This window comes from Nilaparvata lugens, chromosome 1, assembly GCF_014356525.2.
Source record: "Nilaparvata lugens isolate BPH chromosome 1, ASM1435652v1, whole genome shotgun sequence".
Taxonomy (NCBI): domain Eukaryota; kingdom Metazoa; phylum Arthropoda; class Insecta; order Hemiptera; family Delphacidae; genus Nilaparvata; species Nilaparvata lugens.
Window position 1 is genome coordinate 22,858,509 of NC_052504.1, and position 23,485 is coordinate 22,881,993.

Consider the following 23,485-nt stretch of genomic DNA (forward strand, 5'->3'; position numbering starts at 1 on the left):
TGATCAGTAATGAATTCATAACAGATTCAAAATTAGAATAAATAGTTCAACATCTGATAACAGAAACATAAGAAGAAAACACTAGTCATATGATGATTCAATATCATCACAACCACTCAAAGTCGTTGTCACATAAAACTTTTGCCTGTATACCGACTTTACAGGCAACCATGCAAATTTTTTTGGGATAGTGTTGGATAGGGTTGTAACTTAGAAAAGATTATGATATAATTAACTGAATACTAATAACAAAGCTACTATCAAGTAAATCCATTGGAATAGAGTGAATAGAATAAAATACAATGTGAACATTCTGATAGATAACTTCACTGCACAGGACATCATCACAAATCTAGTTCCACAGCAGTTATAATTCCAAAGCTTCCCGAGTGCCCAACTCTTTCATTACTATGAAAATACTGGTAGTTCTTTGAACAGTAGACCTCACGCAGTATTCTCATTCACAAGTACCTGATTGAAACTACTATAGACCTTATGGAAATACAGCAATAGACCGACATCTGTGTAATCACTTGTCAGCTGATTTATGATGAATAATTCCATAGTCTGATTTTCACTCTAATATTGGCGTATAAAGGAGGCTCTTTTTTCTTTTATATTATCCTTGAAATGCAAAATTTCCAAAAACCTTGTATATACGTCGACGCGCAATTAAAAAAGGAACATACCTGTCAAATTTCATGAAAATCTATTACCGTGTTTCGCTGTAAATGCGCAGCATTTAAACATTAAGAGAAATGCCAAACCGTCGACTTGAATCTCAGACCTCACTTCGCTCGGTCAATTAGTTTCATTTGCATTGATTTATTCCACCTGATAATTTTCCAATTTAAAAGAATATTCCATTTTCAAAAACTATATTTCTATTGCATAGAGACCTCACCTTTAGCTCTGTTATTATCATAATTTCAAAAAAATAGTCTTTGGCTAACCCTCAAGACATAGAAATGATATTTGAAAAAGATGCTTCCAGGAGTGTAGCAAAAAGAAGAACTCTTCGATATTGCAAACCTAAATATACGAAAAATGTGGATAGAATATATATTATAAACTTATCATAGAATGAATCAAAATTATAATCGTATTTTAATTTTCAAATTATATATAATTCAAAATTCATCTGAGATACTCTCACATAGCCATACAACCAAATATTATCTAGATGGCATAGAATAATTACAAAGAAAAACAAAAATAATTGTTGTGTTTGGAACTTTGGAAGAGAGGGTTTTCATGTAACGTTTACCTATTTTATATTACAACTGATTATTCTCCTTCAAGTGATGGAATTTTACTATTCAAAAACTAATACTTATTGTTGATTGGAATTTACAAATCTCTGGTATCAAAATATATCATGTGAGTCAAATTGTTTAAAAGTCATGATTGCTGTGCCTAAAGGTTATGTTGCTGTATGGCTTCTTCGGAAGAGTTATTTTATTTTGTTAATCGGTGTTGTTAACAAATTAACTAATTTTATCAAAATTTACATATCATATTAATAAAAAATCAACATTACAATATATCCTACTAAAATGTATTTACATGCACAGATGTAATCTATTGATCCTTAGTTCAGTGCATGGGCTAGCGGTTAAAGTTGAAGGATGATAAAAAATGTTACTTGGTCTTGATTTGAAGAACAGAATCTCCTCTTTCATGTGAGGTAAATTAATTTTGTAAAAATATGATCGTGAGGTAAGATACGTTTGATTAAAAAAATTAAGAAATTTGGGATATTTTCCTCATTTTCACAGTCTCGACAGTTTTCCAATAATAAACAGTCATGCAAGATGGTTTGAGGCAACGTAGCTTACAGAGCATGTAATTCTCTTTCATTTGAGATCAATCGCAAATTTCTATCATGTATATTACTCGTTTTAGAGACTCTTGATAACAGTGAAATCGCAAAAAAATGAGAAAAAAATTATCATTTTTTCAAATTAGCTGTAACTATTTCAACGGTATTGGAATCAGAGAAACGATTCATGGGAGCGGAAAAAGGAGAAAATTCTCTACAACCTTGACTACTTTTTCAATTTTTTATCTCAAGTGTTTCACAAGATACGCAACTTTGAATATGCAAAACATTTTTGATACCTTACTCATTTCCACAGTCTTGTATATTCAATCTTGTAAAACACTTGAGATGAAAAATTGAAAAAGAAGTCAAGGTTGTAGAGAATTTTCTCCTTTTTCCGCTCCCATGAATCGTTTCCCTGATTCCAATACCGTTGAAAAGTTACAGCTAATTGAAAAAATGATAATTTTTTCTGCGATTTTACTGTTATCAAGAGTCTCTAAAACGAGTAAGATACATGATAGAAATTTTCGATTGGTCTCAAATGAAAGAGAATTACATGCTCTGTAAGCTACGTTGCTTTAAACCATCTTGCATGACTGTTTATTATCGGAAAACTGTCGAGACTGTGAAAATGAGGAAAATATCCTAAATTTCTTGATTTTTTTTAATCAAACGTATCTCACCTTACGATCATATTTTTAGAAAATTATTTACCTCACATGAAAGAGGAGATTCTGTTCTTCAAATCAAGACCAAGTAACTTTTTTATCATTTCGGGTTACCGAGATACACAGTTTTTAATATAGAAATTGGCCATATTTCTTTGTATTGAAATAGGGGCTAAAATACACTAAAAGTGGATTTTTTTATTTTTTCATCAAATTTAAATTATGATACATGATTTTGAACCGCCTTGACGAGCTGAGAAGAATGAGCTGTAGTACGAGGAGATCTGATCATTCTGTCAGAAGTTATAAGTGTTTAACGTTTTGATCCTTGACGTATCCTTATGACGTACCCCCCACTAGGAAATACTGAAATTAAATGTTTCTAACGGGTAATTCTCATAGAAAATAACCCGCGTGAGATGATTTCAGCCGAAATATGTATTTTGTTGTTAGGAAGCCCTTGAAAAGGTATTATAATGAAAAAATTGTATTTCGGCTGTACATGATTTTCTATTTTTGGGTATATTCCCCTCCCCCCACTACTAAATTCGAAAATTCCTAAGGAATCCTGTTCAAAATGAATTGTGCTTTCACATGATGTGTGGTATTTTATCTATACTAGGAAAATATCCATGTTGTATAGGGTAGAAGTGGTAGGTTTGCATAATTTTGAAAACCCCTTAAAAAATACCCCTTTTTTGAAAATGTGTAGCTCCGGAACCAAAATCGGTAGAATCCTGCGCGACCACTCAATTTATTTGAAATTTTATTCTCTTTAATTTTGTCAAGAATGATTTTTCTTGGGAAACTCAAGGTTCACGAGATAAAATGGAAAAATTGAAAAAAGTCCGAAGTTTTGGGGGTGAAGCCGCCCTCTGGCGTGTCAGCAAATTTCAGATTCGAATTCAGCGCCCCAAAATACATATAGAACCGCCGAGAAAAATTCTTTCGGGGCTGTTTTCTGAAAAACGACCATTTGACTGGACTAAAAATAATCTGTACAAGTAAGCGGCCCTTCAAGCAAAGTTTTTCAATTACTCATTCTTATTGCTAGCACTGGGAAACAATCATTTACTCTTTCAGACAACAAATTTATCTAATTTTTCTCTTCTAAAATGTTCTCACAGTGTGCATTTAACTCACTTATAACTCATCACTCAGAGTGAGTTATTCTAAATCAAAAGGATGAATATGATATTTTTTCCTAACAGTTTGATGTCTGGGAGTTGTTATATCTGTTTTATGTCACCATATCAAGATGCCATAGTTACAGGAAAACACTGCATCATAAATCAGCAGCGTTTATTCAGCACTTGGGAGTCCCCTCATTGGCTGAAGATGGTCAATTATTTTTAACATTTTGTGTACGTAATTTTGTTTTCCAAAACAATTTTCTATTGATACCATTACTTAATTCAGGTGACAGGTGTAGACCAATCATCAAGAGTACCATTTCCCACTTCTCTGAAAAAAGTTCTTGGATCTGACAACTTGGGACCACCTGCCCTGAACAATAATGGTGGTCTCAATAGCAGAAAGCATGCTAGAGCTATCCAGGCGTAGGTCTAGCCTATTCCTCAATACCTAAGAACAGTAAATGGCCAAACACTGACATGTTGTCAACAATACATAAGATGCATTTTCTTCTTTACAGGTGGCTCCCATTATCAAAAACCACCTATTTTCTGTCATTAAAGTAATCAGCAACCATTCTTCATGCTCTTTCCTGAAACCATACTAGCTATTTTTCTCATCAAAATTGTATGAGGCACACAATTAAATGCTTTTGAAAGAGAGGTTCAAGTGAATTGATGGTTGCTCTTGCTCTACATCTTGTATCTCTTGCTCTTGTATCTTCTCAACAGGCAAGAGATAAGTTGATGTGGTGGGCCTCCCCCTTCAAAAATCATAGTGCATTCCACCAAACAGATTTTTGCTTTCCAATTATTTGCCTCGACATGGTAGTCTGTATAATGTTACCAAAAATGTGTACAATCGTTCAATTTGTACAGTCATCCAGATTCTAGATCACCCTTTTTGGTAATAACACTGTTATGGCAACCTTGAGGCTTGAAAATAGTTTATGAATATGCCCTTAATCAGACATGAAATGACCAACAGAAGGAGTTACCTTATTTTTATATTAATAACGTTTTTTTTCAAGTACTATTAATCTGTGGTTGGTTTCAAAACTCCACAATACCCATCAGCTTATTGACATTCAATGGCATGAAACAATGAAACTGATGGGGATGTTCGGGTAATGATGAAGCTGGCTCACAAAGTCATAATATTTATTACATCAACTATCTCAACTACCGCATTCAGAACAGCCCTGTTGAAACCTGAGAATCAAGGCACCTACACTTTGTCACCTGTTATGCCTTGTAAGGGCTTTACAGATTCCACTCTACTTTTGTAGGATTATTAAAATTTGGCATTGAAGTACTTAGCCTATCTAGCAATATAAGTGCCTTGTTTATCTGAAGTTTGTAGATCTGCTTGTCTCTCAGTAAGTTTTTGTATTCTACTCTCTGGTTTCAATGATGGATTCGTTTTGTAGGCAGTATGTACAAAGATAACCAACGCTTTAATGTTTTCGAGTGTATACCATTCACCTGTATGCATCTTTTGTTTTCTCTCTGTATCTAGACCAAAATCGGGCTTATAGGTTACGACTGGGCATATCGGTTCTACTTATAGTAGAATATTGATGCTTGTGAAATTTTGAAATTTCCTGATGAATAGTGTAATTTCATCATAGTCAATCAGTGGAAAAAATAGTACGCTTATATAATAGCTTCAATGTAATAAAAACAATAATGAAACTTGTAGTACCTTATTATTTAAAACATTTTGAAAGTAGGTCGAAACTAGTCGTTGAAATGTTTTAAATAAAAAGTGTACTACAAGTTTTATATCGTTTTTATTCATTTGAATAAAGTAGCTCATATAAGTAAAGTGATTTTAGCTTCAACGTATTTATATATTAGCGTATAGCTTATATAACACGAAACTTTTTATATTTTGTTAGATATAAAACATGCAATAATTTTGTTTCATTTTTTCTCCTAGGCATCATCGTAAGAGATCTCGAAGTCGATCCAGATCTTCAAGTCCGGAACATTATAAGAGGAATAAGAACTCCCATGGCAGAGAAAGAAGCACCAAGGAATATAGACGAAGAAGCAGGTCAAGAGAACGATCTCGGAGGTCGCATAGTAGAGATCGAGATAGAAAACTTTTCAAGTAGGTGTAAATTGTATCTATCCATAGAGAGAATTCCATAAATTTATTTTCTATGCTTTTCTGTCCGTGTTTACTTATCATAAACAAAAATTTGTCTTTCTTTTTACATTAATTTCATTGTAAACAGTGATCTAGGTTTGAAAATACCCCAGAATGCAATATTATTTAATTCTTGGAATGTTAATACTGATGTTGAAGATAGTATTTCATTAATTGATCTGTGATTATGAAATGTGAATAAATAAATTATTTTTACCCTATCTAGTTCATTGAAAATTCATTGATTGTTATTTATCATAATATAACAGTCTCAGAGTTACCATCGCAGCGATTCGGAAGCGTACCATCTAAAACACCAGGTATCATGCGATTCTTAGCATGACATAAACGAAGTGGTTAAACTATCCGCAAGTGTCGACCAATAAATGTTTAATATTGAATATTATATTTTTGCTATAATTCTCATGAATTATGGTTATTGTTTACAGAAAGGACAAGAAATCGTCGGAATCTAGGTCTAAACGAAGCTATGGAAAGGGAAGGAGAACTCGCTCGAGGTCTCATTCACGATCTCCGAGATCTCGCTCCAGATCTAGGTCACATTCCAGAGAGAGGGCCAAACTCAAAGATGAGAAAAAGGATTCGAAAGTTGATGATGAACCTTTTGATCCTACCAATCTTGACAAAGTAAATATCCACTTTCAATATATTTGTTTGGATTTACTCGGCCATCTAACGTTTGTTATTGTAAATTCAATTCATGATGGGCTACATACAATTTTTATTTTTAATACTTACTTCTTGGTACGAAACACAACTATATTCAATATGAATAATACACATCTGACAATATTATAATCCTCTAAGCACATTAGAGACTAAATTAAACACTTCAAACTGAACTTCCTCCATTAATAATAAAAAATAGAATGTTTATCACTCTTTGTCTAAACAGGAAGACTTTAATTCATATGGAATCATTTTAATACATTGATATCTTTTAATTTCTATTAACACTATTAGTAGAAAATAATAAAAAATGCTTATTACTGTAAGTCTTCATAGAAAGACCTTGATCTATATGGAATAATTCCATTCCAATACATTGATATCTTTTTAATTTCAGGAAGAAGAACAGAAAAGGCTTGAAATGGAAATGCAGAAAAGAAGAGAAAGGATTGAGAGGTGGAGAGCTGAGAGGAAAAAGAAGGAATTGGAAGTTGTCAAGAAGGATCTGAAATCATCGCTAGGTAATATTATTTGCTCATAAGTGTCGTATTAGTGTGACCACTAGACAGGACAAGTGTGTTGAACATGTGTGAACACACATATTCGTCATACATTTTGTATCATCAGCAAAAGGCTTCGAACAAAGTTTTTTGAGGGTAGGTTTTTGTAGATTTTTTTGTGGTTATTTTTCCAACGCTGCTGTATTTGAGGTTGAATCATTTTTGTATTAAATAATTTCCAAATTTCAAGTGGCTCATTTTTTGTTATTGTTTGTTTATTTTATGTTAGAAGCTGCTGTCAAACAGCTGCTTTTCGTTCAAAGCTTTTCGTTGATGACACAACATGTGTGTTCACTTGTCATGTAGTGGCCACTCTTATTATAACTTCTCATAATATGGAATACTTACTTACTTACTCCTCAGCTCTACAGGTCGCTACAACCCTTGGCCTCCCTCACAAAGCCTCTCCATCTCTCCCGATCCACGGCATGTCTTTTCCAGTTGCGAACTCCAATCGTTCTCAAATCCTGCTCTGCATCATCTGTACATATCTATTCCTTGGCCTTCTTTTTCTTCTTAAAAAATGGAATACATTATATTACAAACTAGCCGTCAGGCTCGCTTCGCTCGCCATATCCGTCTAGCCAGGGGGCTCCGCCCCCTGGACCCCCGACTGGATCATCCAAGAATGAGATCAGCAGGCTCGCTTCGCTCGCCTGAATTTTTCATTTGAGCGTTTTTATCATATGTTAGGACAATCCAGTCGGGGGTCCAGACTAAACGTCTGGCTAAACGGATATGGCGAGCGAAGCCTGACGGCTAGTAATATAATATTCCCAGGATTGAAGTAGCAGTGCCCAATCAATTTATCCGCGATAAATGCATTTAAATCTTCAACTTGGTGCCAACCTAACAAAGTCAACTCAACTTAATGCCAACCTGACAAAATTATTAATTTAGTTGCCAGTTAACTGTTTCGAAGAGGTACTCTATCTAGATTATAGTTCTATAGTAACATATGATATGGAAATTTCAATTATAATTAAGAGATTGGGAGAAGAAGAATATACATGCTAAAAGACGAACTTTAAACCCTTAAAAACAACCCTTAGAGTTAAAATATTGCCAAAAGATTTCTTAGTGCGCCTCTAAAGGGCCAACTGAACATACCTACCAAATTTGAACGTTTTTGGTCCGGTAGATTTTTAGTTATGCGAGTGAGTGAGTCAGTCAGTCAGTGAGTGAGTGAGTGCCATTTCGTTTTTATATATATAGATATGGAGTTTTCCATTCAAGCTTCACGGGACAACTTCCGTATATCTCAACCTAGATATAATTAATTATCAATGAATATGTATGGTGTCACGATTTTCAATCATTTTATTACTGTAATTGATTTTTTTTAATTATTTGTGATTTCGTCCCCTGGAAAATCCAATACAGTGTGTGTGTTCCTCATTTCACTAGTCAGTTATATTTAAATCACAGTGAGTTATTTAAATTTATTGAAAAATTATTGAAATCCATTTTTCAATTGCAGCCAATCTTCAGCTTCCGACTAAGAAATGGAATCTTGAGGATGACAGTGACGAAGAAGAAGACGGCAAAGCCGATAACAATAAAAATGATGGCGAAGAAGAACTGGATCCATTGGATGCTTTCATGCAGGTATTTGATGAGCAAACTTCAATCTAACTTGGTTTTCCTCTCCCAATTTCCACCAAGCGTTGCAAATTTAATAGGTCTCATGCAATTTTAGGATAAAGTTATTAAAAAAATAGTTCAACAATTTTGCAATAATTCATCTTAGTATTGGATTGTTCTAAGAAAATCATTATAGTATTTGAGTTTCTATTCCATTTAAAGACGTTTTCACAGTAAAACTATTTTGTACTCGTATACATAAGGTTCAGTAGTATGCTAAAGGTGCGTACAGATTTACGCGCCGCGAACATGAGCAATTCACTTTTAATCAGCTGATGCCAAGCTTTTTATATCTGTATCTTACCGTTTCTGTAAAAATACAGATATAGTCAGCTGATTAAAAGTGAATTGCTCATGTTCGCGGCGCGTATATCTGTAAGCACCTTTAGAGATGCTTCAGAAATCTTAGTAGCCATTACACTATATGCCATCCTTCAACGAAGACTGACTAGTAACAGGGAAACAAACTGTATGAACTATAATACTGCGGATATTCATGTGATGTTCATCTTGAAACTTGACTCAAATTGTTGAAAACTTGAGTATTTCTATTGAAGTAATAGCATTAATGTGATACATAGTTTCAGCTTAGCCTACTCACTTTTTTCTATAGGGCTACTTAAGTTATTGAAATACAATAACATTTATCAAGTACCCTTTTAAATAAGTAGATACTATTTGAATAAGTACCATTTTCAAATCAAAGTTATCGTTCTCAAACAATTCCATTCCCAAGTTATCTGTACCCTTTTAATTAAGTACCCTTTTCAAATCAAATGATCAAAGAGTACTTGATCACTTTTATCGCTTTGTGTTAGAACTTTTTCATTGCTAGAGCCGTATTTTACTTGATGCATGCTCTTGCCTTGAGTAGTTGATGAATAAGGTCTGTGAGATATTACTTTTAACATGAAGAGGAGAAACCCATTTCTCCTTCCACAGTTTATAGCATAGACACAGACGGACATCCTGCGCACAATTTGATGCGCCGTGTCATTTCGCTTTACGCTCTTGTGATGAACACATCTCCGTAACATACACAAGCCAATATACCTGCTGACCAGTAAACGACTTGGAACATTGCCAGCAATAGCTGGAGGGGAGGGGAGTGTTGCCGCGTCGCGTTACAAAGCTCTCTCACACAGACACAAAAGAAGAAGAATGCTGCTAGGAAGTGGGAGTGATTAGTGGAGGATAGAGCATCGGACCTCTCCGTCTTCTTTTGGTAGAGAGTTAGTGGGAAGGATACTTCCAAAGCTCCGCCAATTTATGGTATATGCATAACAATATTATCTATAGTTATTACAAATTGCTTTTTTCATATCATATACAGCTCAATAATTATTTTCTTAATTCATATTTTGTAAATTCATCTATAATTTTGCTGTATTGTAAGCTATTGTATATAAGTGTATAAGCCAGTTATATATTTTAATCTACATAAATAAAGTACTCAATCAATCTTCGAAAAAGAGCCGTGTTAAAAGTTATTTCTCACGGACTTTAGTCTATCGGTGATTACCGAATGTGGTTCACATTATGGACAGAAACAAACATAATAATATTAATAATAGTGCTTCAATAGTTCAGTGTTTTTGCCTATCAACATGTTGGTTTTATAAGTTGCATTATAGTGTCGGTTGAGGTATATAAGTATCAAATGTTTAGTGTTAACCAATGATTGTTTGTTGACTTTGCAGGGCGTTCAAGACGAAGTGCGTAAAGTGAATAAGATAGAGGGCGCCACCAGGCGCACGACGGACGGACAGGGCAAGGTGGCGCCTGCCGGCTCAGGCGGTCTACTCATTGTGACTGGCGTCGCCAAGAAGAAGGCCGACAACAAGAAGGGCGAACTCATCGAACAGAACCAGGATGGACTCGAGGTATATCAGTCAACTATTCCTCCAATGCTATTCTCCAACGCACCTTATATGCACCTTAAACAATCCAATGTGAAATTAGGTTTCTAAAACAATATAAGTTTCGCAGAGAACAGCTTGAGATTTCTTATAGGATTCATGGAATAATGTATCCTGTCTCCATTGATTATTTTCTTGAACGTTGGCAACTCTAAATTATTCACTTCAATAGACTAGACGACTACTCAAATGATTTATTCATTGGTTATTTGATTTTATTTACTAATAAAGTATTTTTGAATAGGGCTACTTGAATTGTTAAGGCTGTGTAAAGGCTAAATAAAAACTTTCTACTGGTGATATTGAAAAAATTGATATTTCTATGAAATTTTTGTTTCATTCAATCAACAATACCTTCAAGAATTTTTCCTTAGAGTTTCATGAATTTATTTCTTACCAAATTTGAAATGATTTGTCCAAAAAATTGAAACTTTATGCGCTCATATCTCAAAAATTTATGATTGGAACATTTTTTTCCCTGAGATTACATTTTCATTTTGATAGTATACAAATCGTAAAACTTTTGAAAAATATCACCAGTGCAAAGTTTTTTTTTAGCCTTTGCACAGCCATAATTAATTGAAAAATGCTTCCATAGTACCATTTTTCAAAACTTTCTTTTATAAAATACAACAACTTATACCGAAACTAGTTGTATTTTACATTTATAAAAAAGTTTTGAAAAGTAAGGTAAGCCTACTATGTAATCATTTCCTTATTAATTGATATTATTATTTATTCTTCCTCAAGCTGCCTGCACACAGAGACGATAGTGTCTTCCACTCTAGCTTTCGCGGGAACTCTGAATTGGAAATGTGTGGAACTCGAATGTACATGGCATTTCTAATTGCGTATTGCCGCGACATCTGGTGGACGCTTAGAGGAAGCTACCCCGTGTGCAACATGCTTTAGCTACAATTTGCCTCAATCTATTCTCACTTTTTTCAAATTAGCCTACTAATAAATTTAATTTCTTTTTCAGTGATTTTTCTCTTCATTTACTCTCTGTTCAATTTTCATAGAATTTCACTCAGTAAAATATTCCTAAATTAGAACAAATTTGACTAATAACTTCTACAACTAATTTCTTGTGATAGTCAAATTTCTCATCACTGTGATTGTGATTTTAGTATAGTTTGTTTTCTCAAGCTCTCTCAATTTCCTTATCAAAGAATTTTTTACTTTTAATATGTCAGATTTATTGTATGGAGAGATAAATTCATCCTTTATTTTTTGCACTTGTATTTAATATACGTTCACTTCAGTGTGCTGTAACCTAATATCCTGCCTGATGTTTTTGTATTTGGAATGTTCAAGTACTCATCAGAGGAAGAAGAAGAGGACCTGACGACGACGGCGGCGAATATGGCCAATAAACAGAAGAAAGAGCTGGCTAAAGTCGACCACACCAGTATCGACTACACTCCGTTCAGAAAGGACTTCTACACCGAAGTTCCTGAAATTGCGCGAATGACGCCAGAAGAGGTCGAGGCTTACAGAGAAGTGAGTAAAATATATATCTCTCGAGTAGTAAATTGTTTTAACTAGTGAATAGTATTTCAAAAATGAGTTCTCTAATATTTTCCCTTAAAACATAGTTGACGTTTAGTAAGTAATGCACTTTTATGTATTTTATTTGGTCTTTTAATTTTTGTCTTAGAATTATTTTCTGATTCATTTTTGCACTGAAAATACAGAACAGTGGTTTTGAATTTGGCACATTCAATCACACATTGAAACATTTTGTTGAAATATTAACAAACATTAACCTTCACAAATAATTTCTGGGTTGTAACTTTGCGACTGGCTTTACAAACAGGTTTGTGTATCGTAAGTAGGTATTTTGATGTGCATACCCGTTAAGCCTGGGCCACATCTGCCAGACAGCGTTCCGATTCATGTCCGATATTTTTATGATGGGAGTGGAGCTAGGACAGGTCACATGACGGACAGGCATTGAGTTATCCATCCGTCTGTAGTCATTGAAGTCGGTTTGGAACACTGTATGACAGGTGTGGCCAAAAACAGGGGTGGATGGAATTATTTTTGGCTTGGATATGTATTTTCAAGTAACAAACTTTCCAGGATTGAATTAAGTTATGCTTATTGATTGGAAAAACTTATGTTACTGTTTCAACAATAACTCAATTTATTCGAAAATTGTCAATTAATTGATTGATTAGAAAAATTGTTGGAAAAACATTTCGAGTGCAGTTATTTCACTTATTGAGTTGATTAGCTTGGAGGCATTAATTTAATTTTTGAGGAATCTAATACAATAAATTATATAGAACTGTAGAAACCTTATCTTATTAATATTCATATATTTTTTCCTAGGAACTTGAAGGCATAAGAGTGAAGGGCAAAGGATGTCCTAAACCTATCAAATCCTGGGCTCAATGTGGTGTCAGCAAAAAAGTTCTTGATGCTTTGAAAAAGCAAGATTACGAGAAACCCACGCCAATACAGGCTCAAGCGATACCTGCGATTATGTCAGGTAAATAAAATTGCATGTAGCATTTTCATTGAGCATTGTGTTATAGTCAACAGCACAGTGGCGTTTATAGAATATATTTTGGTTTTGGGGGGGCCAAGGTTAATAATGTTGGGTTAAGTGATAAGTAACACCCCATGATACTTGATATCAGTTTTGCTGAGGCTAATTTGCGCTGAACGCCCTTTTTACTTCACCGTCAGGCCCGCCGTCAATAATTCAGATTACTGTACTTTTTCTGTAATTACTGTAGTGATTTTTCTTCATATTCATAATTTCTTATATACACCCCTGCAACAGCACGAAATTAGTACGATGGAGATTGGAACACATGAGTGCAACGTTGCCAAATAAGAGTTGATCAACGTTATCCACAGATAATTATAGATGAGAATTCATTAATATTTTTATTATACACCTGACGAATTGGCAACGTCTATGGGTGCGGGTGTGGTGATTGGAGACTCATCTGTTCCAATTTCCATCAGAATATTTTCGTTCGGTTGACTATAGTATTTTTCTCTATAGTTTAATCAACGGATTCTTTAAAAATCCATAAAAGAAACTGCTCCCAATCTTTTCTAGTATCCGAAGTACTTCTCGAATTTCAATAGTTGAAATTGAATTATTATTCAAAGAGACCCTCTTTCCTTTTTCAAGCATAATAGTAGAGCATCAATGTAACATATCTCTAGAGAATTCAAGTAAGATCCATTGCATCTAGATGTTGTCAGTAATAGGAAAAGTTTTATACTGATTGTTGTATAGAAGTACTATCTAGGCTATTCATAATAAATACAGTATCGTGAGTAATCAATTGTCATATCGAGGTTTGGTGATGAGAAGAAGGTTTTTACATGTTATTAATTATTCTTATCAGTTCTCATCCATCTATAATCTATCTTCCATTCATGTATATCAGCATTAAAAATTCTCTACAGATTTTCGAAATCTCTTCCACATTCCATTTTTATTATAACTCCCAAATAAATCGATGAAATTTATTCTCTATTATTAAGCAAACATATTTTTAGAAACCAGTTGAAGATCAGTTATATCTGGATATTCCCAATAGCCAAGATGCCAAGAATAGTTGTGTACTAGTGCGTTCCAATTTAACCAGACAATTTTTGAGTGAATGTAATATAAATTATTTCGATATTGTCAACAGGTCGTGATCTAATTGGAATAGCAAAGACTGGAAGTGGTAAAACACTGGCATTTGTGCTCCCAATGCTAAGGCACATCATGGACCAACCACCACTAGAAGCAAATGATGGACCACTGTGTAAGTAGCTATACCGTACTCATTAAATTCATCTAACCTTGGAAATTGAAATTCTTAACTAAGATACTGAATTAAAGGCATGCGTACTTAATGCTGTCCTAAATTCTCGTGACATTTCTCATTTGTTAACGTACTTGTTTGTTATTATTTGTAAGTTAATGTAGTAAATTTGTAAATAACCAATCGAGCTATTGTATGCTTCATTCAGTTCATTCAATTTGTTTGATAATTTTTACAAATTTATAATTGAGGCTTGACGGATATGAATTTCTGTATATTTTTCGCAGTAAGAGATGTTGAAGAGATACTTGCACTGCATTCCATACAAAATTTCGAAATATGTACTATATATTTGATTTTTTTTACTATATATGGATTTTATATATTGACATGGGCTATGCAACCATAACAAGTTTAACAATTTCTTGAGTTAGTAGTTGTTTCTATCCAAATCGTTTTTTTTTCATGGTTGGAATGTCTATTTTCTTTGGAATTTTTCCATCAACCATAAGCGTTTTTAAGTCTATTATACACCTATCTCATTCAAATAGGAATAATGTCCAGTATCACTAAATAAGATAATGCAATTAAATGACAGCTCAACTCTTTTGTTTATTAACTTATTCAGTTGTAAATCAACTTCTATTTGCAGCTCTTATCATGGCCCCTACAAGAGAATTGTGTATGCAGATTGGGAAAGAAACAAGGAAATTTACCAAGTCGCTGAATCTTCGAGTGGTGTGCGTGTATGGTGGCACTGGCATCTCCGAGCAGATCGCCGAACTAAAGAGAGGCGCCGAAATAATAGTCTGCACTCCTGGCAGAATGATCGACATGCTTGCAGCAAACAGTGGTAACAATCAATCTGACTCACCAGTTTATCTGTTGATATGCAACTACAGTTGTAAGGCATGTTAATTTATTTGTGTGTATATTATACGGTATTTACTTTTTTGGTGAGAGCTTCTCTCTTATTTATTTAGAAATTAAAAAATCTAAGTACCCTTCTTTAAACTTGTTGTTTTTAAACATGTCGTATGTAATAAAGTGGAGTTTAAAAAATAGAGTACTTATATTTTTCAATTTCCAGATGAACGGTATTTCATTATTTTATTTCCTACAGCTCCAAGGAAAAAATTCTGATAATTCTCTTGATTTTTTCAAGTTCTTGAGTGGAATAAACATGACATTCTTTCAAATTTTAAAAGTTTTGATTATAGATGAATGGATGAATTTTGGGTTTCTTATTGTAACAAATAGTTTAAAATGTATAAAACTTTTATAATATATTATAAAATTATAATTTTTGCAGGTCGAGTAACAAATTTGAAGAGGGTTACCTACATCGTTCTTGATGAAGCGGACAGAATGTTTGACATGGGCTTTGAACCACAGGTAAAGTTAAAGCACTTCTCTCCGTTTTGATTTTCCATAATTTCGCAATTTTAGTTTATTTTACTCGATTATCGTGTTTCATTAGCATTGAACAAAAAATCGTATTTGATATTATCATGCATAGAGAACGCTGAGTCATCTCTGATGAATTAGAAGACATTTTCAATTGAAAATATCAACTTTTGAATGATCCCGAAAATTCAATTATGAATGAAATGAATAACCAATTCATTTAGTATTTTATAGATGTTCACTTTTTTATTACAAGGAAGAATGGTTAGGTGCAATACCTGTTTAGGATATGTATAGTATTTCATTGTTATCTGAGCTTTGAGCAAAGTCAAGAACTCTTAAGAAATCAATAATGTTAACTTTATTAAATTTTTTCTAATTTTCAGGTTATGAGAATAATAGAAAACATCAGACCTGACAGACAGACTGTGATGTTTAGTGCCACTTTTCCCAGACAAATGGAGGCCTTGGCCAGAAGGATACTTAATAAACCAATTGAAATTCAGGTGAGATTCTTGTTACCTATTTTCATTGCATTCAAGTGAGTAATAATCATTTTCAAGAGGTTTTTTTTAATTATGGTTTTTATAGATAATTATATGAATCATTTTATGGTAGAATTTTATGGTACCGTATTCGTCTATTTTTCAATACACATTAACTATATAAATCAAGCCCCTACTATTAGAATAGATAAAATAGATTGAGATTCACAACTACGTTTGGGAACTCACAAGAAAATTCTGATGAAAACCGAAGATAATTTAGGGCTGTTTTTATAAACAATTTCAAAAGCGATTTAAAAAAATCTTAGGTGAACCAATCAGGACTATTCTTAATGTGCTTGTTAATTAACAAGCATTCAACTTCCACATATTACTGCTCATATAACTAAAATAACCAACTAGATTTTTAAAATTATTTGTACCTGTTTCAGAAAAGAATATTATGATCACCCCAACACATATCATTATAGTGGGGTATCATAATTAGGACTAAGATTATTATTAGCAATTTTGTATGTATATTATAATAATTATGTATATGTTTTGTCAATAAACTCCGCTGTTTGCAATTCATTGGCAATCAGAGAAATTATAATTATTAATTTTTGGCTTTGTTAACAGAATAATCAACTTATAATTTATTAATTGAAATTATTACAAATTACAAATTATTACAAGCCATTACAAATTATTAATGGATTAGGTCCAAATGAATTTATGTACTAATTAAAAGTAATGTATTATATCTTCTGTAGTTTCGAACTATTCAAAAACTTGAACAAGATTTACTATTTTACTGTGCATTGATTTCAGGTTGGAGGAAGGAGTGTGGTTTGCAAGGAAGTGGAACAGCACGTGATAGTTCTAGAAGAAGACCAGAAGTTCTTGAAGCTGCTGGAACTGCTAGGCCATTACCAGAACCAGGGCAGCGTGATAGTGTTCGTCGACAAGCAGGAGAATGCAGATGCGCTGCTCAAAGACCTGATGAAGGCCTCCTATCAGTGCATGTCGCTGCACGGCGGAATCGACCAATACGACAGGGACAGCACAATCGTCGACTTCAAGGCCGGAAAGGTCAAGCTCTTGGTAGGTGATTCTTTTACTAAACAATTGAATAAATTTCACTCAAAAGTTTGGCTTTTGACAACTTTGTGGAGCCAAATTTAGAATTTAGAAGTGGTCATGTTGTGCTTGAAATATTTATGTTAATTTATAATATATAAGTATTTTATTTTAAATACATTTACTAGTAACAACCAATTCAAAGTTAATTATGTATGCGGATGACACAACTTGTATAGCATCAAACGCTGATCAGATCACATTGGTAACTCAATTAAAGAATACACTTATAGAAATCAACGAGTGGTTTAAAGTGAATGGATTTTCCTTAAATTGCAGTAAAACACACCTTATACAATTTCGTTCCATACGCAATCAAACGAGGATAGACGAGACTCACCTTCCAACCATTAGAAATAGCTTAATACTCTCCTCCTCAACTAAATTCTTGGGACTTGTAATCGACCAGAATTTTTCCTGGAAGGAGCACATTAAGAGCTTAATGAAAAAATTGAATCAGGCCTATTTTGTAATTTCAACTCTTTCCAACTCACTCGATAGAAACACATTATTGACAGTCTATTATGCATATGTTTACTCCCACTTGAGCTACGGCACAATATTTTGGGGTAACTCTGTAGACAGCCGAAGAATCTTCATCATGCAGAAAAAGATATTGAGAGTTATCTGTAGACTGAGATCAAGGGACTCATGTAAAGCATTTTTCAAAGACCTTAACATACTCACACTTCCTTCCATTTACATTTACCAGCTAGTAGTTTTTGTTAAAGTAAATATCAATAAGTTCCAATTTTGTACAGATAATCATAAATATAATACTCGAAATAGAAATATTATTGCATTTCCAATCCATAGAAATGTAGCTTTTGAAAAAACTCCATTTTATTCAGGAATGATACTCTATAATAGGCTGCCAACAGACATTCGAAACATTGAATCAGTCATTTTATTCAAACATGCAGTCAAAAAAATGTTATTAGAGAGAAGCCTATACGCAATCTCAGAATTTTATTCACAAGAAAATTGATTTTTTTCTATATATATATATATATATATATATATATATATATATATATATATATGATATATATCATTACCATCCTTAAAGATACTTGACACTTGATACCTGAATAAATAAATATTTTATTATTTTGATTGTATGTATTATAGTATTAGGATTAGTATTAGTACTGACAAGTTACCTGTCAAATGGGATTACTCCCAAAATTGATGTAATGTAATGATTATTAATAAATAAATAAACTAGTTTTCAAATCCTACCAATAAGGTGTAGTTAAACTGAGCTATCCATCATATCCGCTGATCCCAGACATAATAAAGAAATATATTTATGTTCTGAATGAGCATTTTCTTCTCATGTTCTATACTATTAAATTCCCTGTCATTTTTATTTTTATGTCATGAGCAGAGTTTCGTCTATAATGTTTTTCATTGTGCGTACCGTGTCTTATTAGCTCTGTTAATAAAGTTAGTTGTTTTTCTCATATCACTTTCAAATAATATCCACCCAGGTAGAGTAGTATATAAACCCGATTGTTGTTTGTATTTTTTTCATCAAATTTTATCAAACAGGGGCTGCAGTTATAGGCCTGTTATAGTTTTGCTCACTTATTATTTTTGAAATTTGAATCATTTTGAATTTATCGTTTAATTCCGGCCTATAATAATGGGTGTAAATATTGTCGTCAGTAATAGTACAGGTATTTTTGGTGAGTATATTTGGATGTGTATGTATGATTGAAAGTATGAGTGTAAAAGTTAAACTGCCTCTCGTTACTTATAGTTTGCGATTGCTCTCACTCAGATCCGGTTGTGGACTGCAGCTCTGGTTAACAAACAGTTATGAGTGCTGTAGATGACCGATCTGCCGCGTCGGACACCAAATGTTTGCTTCAAAATAAACTACAGCCCTACTCTGGTTTCCTTAAGATAGCTCATGTTAATGCTAAGTCTGTTGGTGGTCACATCGACGAATTCAGGTATATTTTCGAGTCAAATCAGTGCGATGTGGTTCTGGTGTGTGGAACATGGCTGAAACCATTTGTCTCGTCACAAGGAGTTGATTTGGATGGTTACACTCTTGTTAGGAACGACCGATTGCATAAGAATGGAGGAGGAGTGGCGGCATATGTTAGAAGCGAATTGAAGCCAGTCTCGAAGCTCTAATCTGATACATCTAGAGCTAATAAGCCAGAATATTTGTTTTTAGAAATAACTATTTTAAGACAGAAAGTTTTGTTAGCTGTCGGTTATAGACCGCCTCACATAGGCTTCATGGTCGAGAATGAAGAGGGTCTTACGCAGTGAATGGCCAATTATAACCATGTTATTGTTATGGGAGACTTCAACACAGACTTGTTAGGACCGGCTGGACACACAATAAGCTTCGGTTGACGTGTGAGGTTCTTTGAACCTTAGGATCTTTGAATCCGTCCCTTCAAAAATATAGGACCGGCTACTTTTGACAGAACACAACTGACGACAATATTTGACTCATGCAACCTGACTGCTCCCTCTGGAGGCCACCCACCATACGGCTACATCCCATACCCTCCTTGATCTAATAGTAGTATCTAATCCCAAATTAGTAAGATTTCATGGACAGATCCCAGCTCCCAGACTTTCTGAACATGATCTAATATATTGCGTGTACACCATTAAGCCCCCCAAAATGAAGCCGAAAATAATCAAGTATTATTACTACAAAAATATAGATAGTTCAGCATTATTCCAAGAGACAATTCACATGCCCTGGGAAGGAATTTACTTCACAAATAATATCAATAACATCCTTTTAATAATAGTCAATAATCTGCAATATCTCTTCAATAAATATGTTCCCTTAAGGAAAAGACGTGTCACCAGGACACCAGCTCCATGGATTACTCAGGATTTTAAACAATTAATGAAAGAACGAGATAGACTATGTACACTGGCCAGACGAACACACAATACAATTACTTTTGACAAATACAAACCAAAAAGAAATAGATGTAAACAGTTAATTAGAAATTCCAAAAGTCAATATTTCAAAAATTTGTTGAACTCTAATGGCTTCTAAATGGCGGGCTTTAAAGTCTCTCGGTGCAGGTAAGGATAAATCCAAGTTGTTGGTTAGACATACCGTTGAAGAATTGAATTGCCACTTCTCTCAGGTTCCGGTGAGTTTGGATTTGGCCTATGAGTATTCCAATAATTATGAGGTGTTGATAATGAGTTTAACTTTGCAGCTGGATGTTATTAGATCAATCAATGACATTAAGAGTAATGCTGTCGGCGCCGATGCACTTCCAGTGAGATTCATCAAACTAATTCTGCCTCTTATTTCTCCGTTCATCATACATTTATACAATACTTCATTTATGACCTCCAGCTTCCCATCTGCATTCAAATTTTCCATGATCATTCCATTCTACAAAGTTCCTGATCCCACTTCTCCTTCTGATTATCGGCCGGTCGGCATACTGTCTGTCTTGTCTAAGGGTCAGGAGAGGCTTGCTCATAAGCAAATGAGTGGCTATATTACTCGGAAGGGAATCATCAGAGAATATCAGTCTGGATTCCGAGGAGGACACAGCACCACATCAGCTTTGCTCTGTTTCTCAGATGACATTCGAATGGCTATGGATAGGAGACAGTCTACACTGATGGTGTTGATTGACTTGAGCAAGGCATTCGATTGTATCTATCATCCGCTGCAAAACTGAAAAATTATGGGTTTTCAGAGAGTAGTGTGGCATGGGTGAGGTCATACCTTCTTGACAGACAGCAGTGTGTTCGATTGGACAGCACGTCTCGATGGAGGGTGGTCAACAGGGGGGTACCTCAGGGTTCAGTTTTGGGACCACTACTGTTTAGTCTGTATGTAAATGACGTAACTGACCGACTTAGACACTCCAGACATCATCTTTATGCAGACGACTTACAGATTTATAGACATTTCAGGACTGACAACTTTGGTGAGGCAGTTGCTCTTATGAATGAGGACCTGACTGCTGTCTCACACTGGACAGCACAGCATGGATTAAAAATTAATGAATCAAAATCCAAAACCATCGTTATAGGTAATAGAAGACTTCTGAGCCAACTTGACTTCAGTCACGGACCTTCATCGAAATGAACTCACATAGACTGAATTATAGCGAAAACATCACGACTTATAGCGTAACTTACGACTTACCTAGACTGGACTGAACAAGTGTCTTTGCAGGCATTCACTCACTGAAGAGAGAATTGGAGCGGTCATCCCCTTACGGGAGAGAATAATGCTTTTGAAGACCTTGATATTTCCACATTTCCATCATGGAGATGTGGTCATACACTCTCTCTGAAAGACTGCAAAGGGCTCAGAACTACTGCGTGAGATTCATCTTTGGACTTGAAAGGGACGTTCACATAAGTCCTTACATCATTCAGATGGGTATTTTGAAGCTTCGAGACAGCAGAATATTTATCATGTGCTAATGCTCCTCCACAAGGTTCTGGCAACTGGGTCTCCTCTCTACTTGAGTCAGAAATTTCAATTCCTCGCAAGAATCAACAGAAGAGATACGAGGCATGGCGCAAGCCTGTTGAGCATTCCCATCCATCGCACTGTGACATATAATAGGTCGTTCTGTGTGACTGCTTGCAGACTGTGGAATTGCTTACCCGCGTCTTTGAGGAGTGTGGAGAGGCGAATAATGTTTGGCGCGGAGGTCTTGGCGTGGCTAAGGGAGGGCGATCGGGGCATAGGATGAGGAGGTGTGTGTGCGTGGTGTGTTTGCATGTGTGAAAGGTGTGTGTTTGCGTGAAATTTTATTGTTGCTTGCTTAAAAAAACTTTTTTTCTCTACAACTCTATTTTCTAACTTTTTTTATCATTTTTTTCAGTCTAAAATATATTTTCCTTAATTAAATGAAATTGTTTTTTCTTCAATTATTGATTCTACTTTTTTTAATAATATTTCTTATTATTCTCATCATCATCATCCACGGCTCTACAATCCAAAACGGATCTTGGCCTCCTCCAGCAATCGCCTCCATTCTACTCTGTCCATGGCAGCTCGTCTCCAATTTCTTACACCAAGCCTCCTTGCATCTTCAGTGACTGAGTCCATCCATCTCAGTCTTGGTCGACCAGGGCATCTTCTTCCTTCCATGTTGTAATTCATGATTCTTTTAGCCGGATATGAGTCATCAGCTCTTTCAACATGGCCTGCCCACCTAAGTCTCCCTACTCTGATAATAGCCAGTGCATTGGTGTGGCCGTACATATCATACAGATCCCTATTCTTTCATCTGTGCCACACTCCATAAATTTGCACACCACCAAAAATTCCGCGTAGATTCTTTCGTTCGAAAATGTTGATCATATTCTCATCCAGTTTTGTTAGGGTCCATGCCTCACTGGCATAGGTCAGCACAGGCAGAATCAGTGAGCGGTAGATTCTTATCTTTGTCTCTCGGCTCAAATTCCTTGATCTGAAGTGTTTAGCTAAACCGAAGTATGTCCTATTTGCAAGTAGGATTCTTCGCCTGATCTCATGTGCTGTTTCATTTTTTGAGTTTACTGAAGACCCAAGGTTGACGAACTCATCAAAGGCCTCCAAACCACAATTAGCTATCAGGTCAGACTGAGCAGCATTCAATCTATGAGCATTGCACCTTGATGAGACCATCATCTTTGTTTTCTGCTTGTTTACAATCAGTCCCCATACTATTTGCTGCCCCTCTCATGCTATTATATGTCTCCATCATATAGGGGACTGATCTGGCTGCAATGTCAATGTCATCAGCATAAGCCAGTAATTGAATTGTCTTATTGAGCAGGATTCCTCTAGTGTCAATTTTGTAGGCCTCGTTCTTCCTCTTAGAAATCTCATGACACTCATCATAAAACCATGTTTCTCTACTTTGTCTAGAAACATGTCCAAGAATCGCATTTGCTGCACCATCCAGTGCTTGGACACATGCTCCCCAACAATCATATCCTTATTCTTCTCCATTCCCAGCCTCAGTTGTGCACTCACTTTTTCCTGGAACTGTTGTGCTGTGTTAGGATTATTAAGTAGTGCTACATTTTATTTAGTAGTTGGAGACCCCTTTATTGTC

The 23,485-nt window shown here is 34.8% G+C and overlaps 1 protein-coding gene across 1 annotated transcript in view; it reads left to right on the forward strand.

Annotated features, from left to right (window-relative positions):
- The first annotated feature begins 1,204 nt into the window (after positions 1-1,204).
- LOC111047034 (probable ATP-dependent RNA helicase DDX46) overlaps positions 1,205-23,485 on the forward strand; it is a 28,361-nt gene continuing 6,080 nt past the window's right edge. Inside the window, exons 1-13 of the mRNA XM_039422479.1 lie at positions 1,205-1,380; positions 5,569-5,742; positions 6,231-6,429; positions 6,869-6,992; positions 8,512-8,639; positions 10,376-10,558; positions 11,912-12,097; positions 12,932-13,091; positions 14,260-14,376; positions 15,029-15,229; positions 15,689-15,771; positions 16,170-16,289; positions 17,103-17,375. Of these exons, the coding sequence (XP_039278413.1) occupies positions 1,379-1,380; positions 5,569-5,742; positions 6,231-6,429; positions 6,869-6,992; positions 8,512-8,639; positions 10,376-10,558; positions 11,912-12,097; positions 12,932-13,091; positions 14,260-14,376; positions 15,029-15,229; positions 15,689-15,771; positions 16,170-16,289; positions 17,103-17,375 (1,950 nt within the window). The 5' untranslated portion in view covers positions 1,205-1,378. The remainder of the gene's footprint in view (positions 1,381-5,568; positions 5,743-6,230; positions 6,430-6,868; positions 6,993-8,511; positions 8,640-10,375; positions 10,559-11,911; positions 12,098-12,931; positions 13,092-14,259; positions 14,377-15,028; positions 15,230-15,688; positions 15,772-16,169; positions 16,290-17,102; positions 17,376-23,485) is intronic.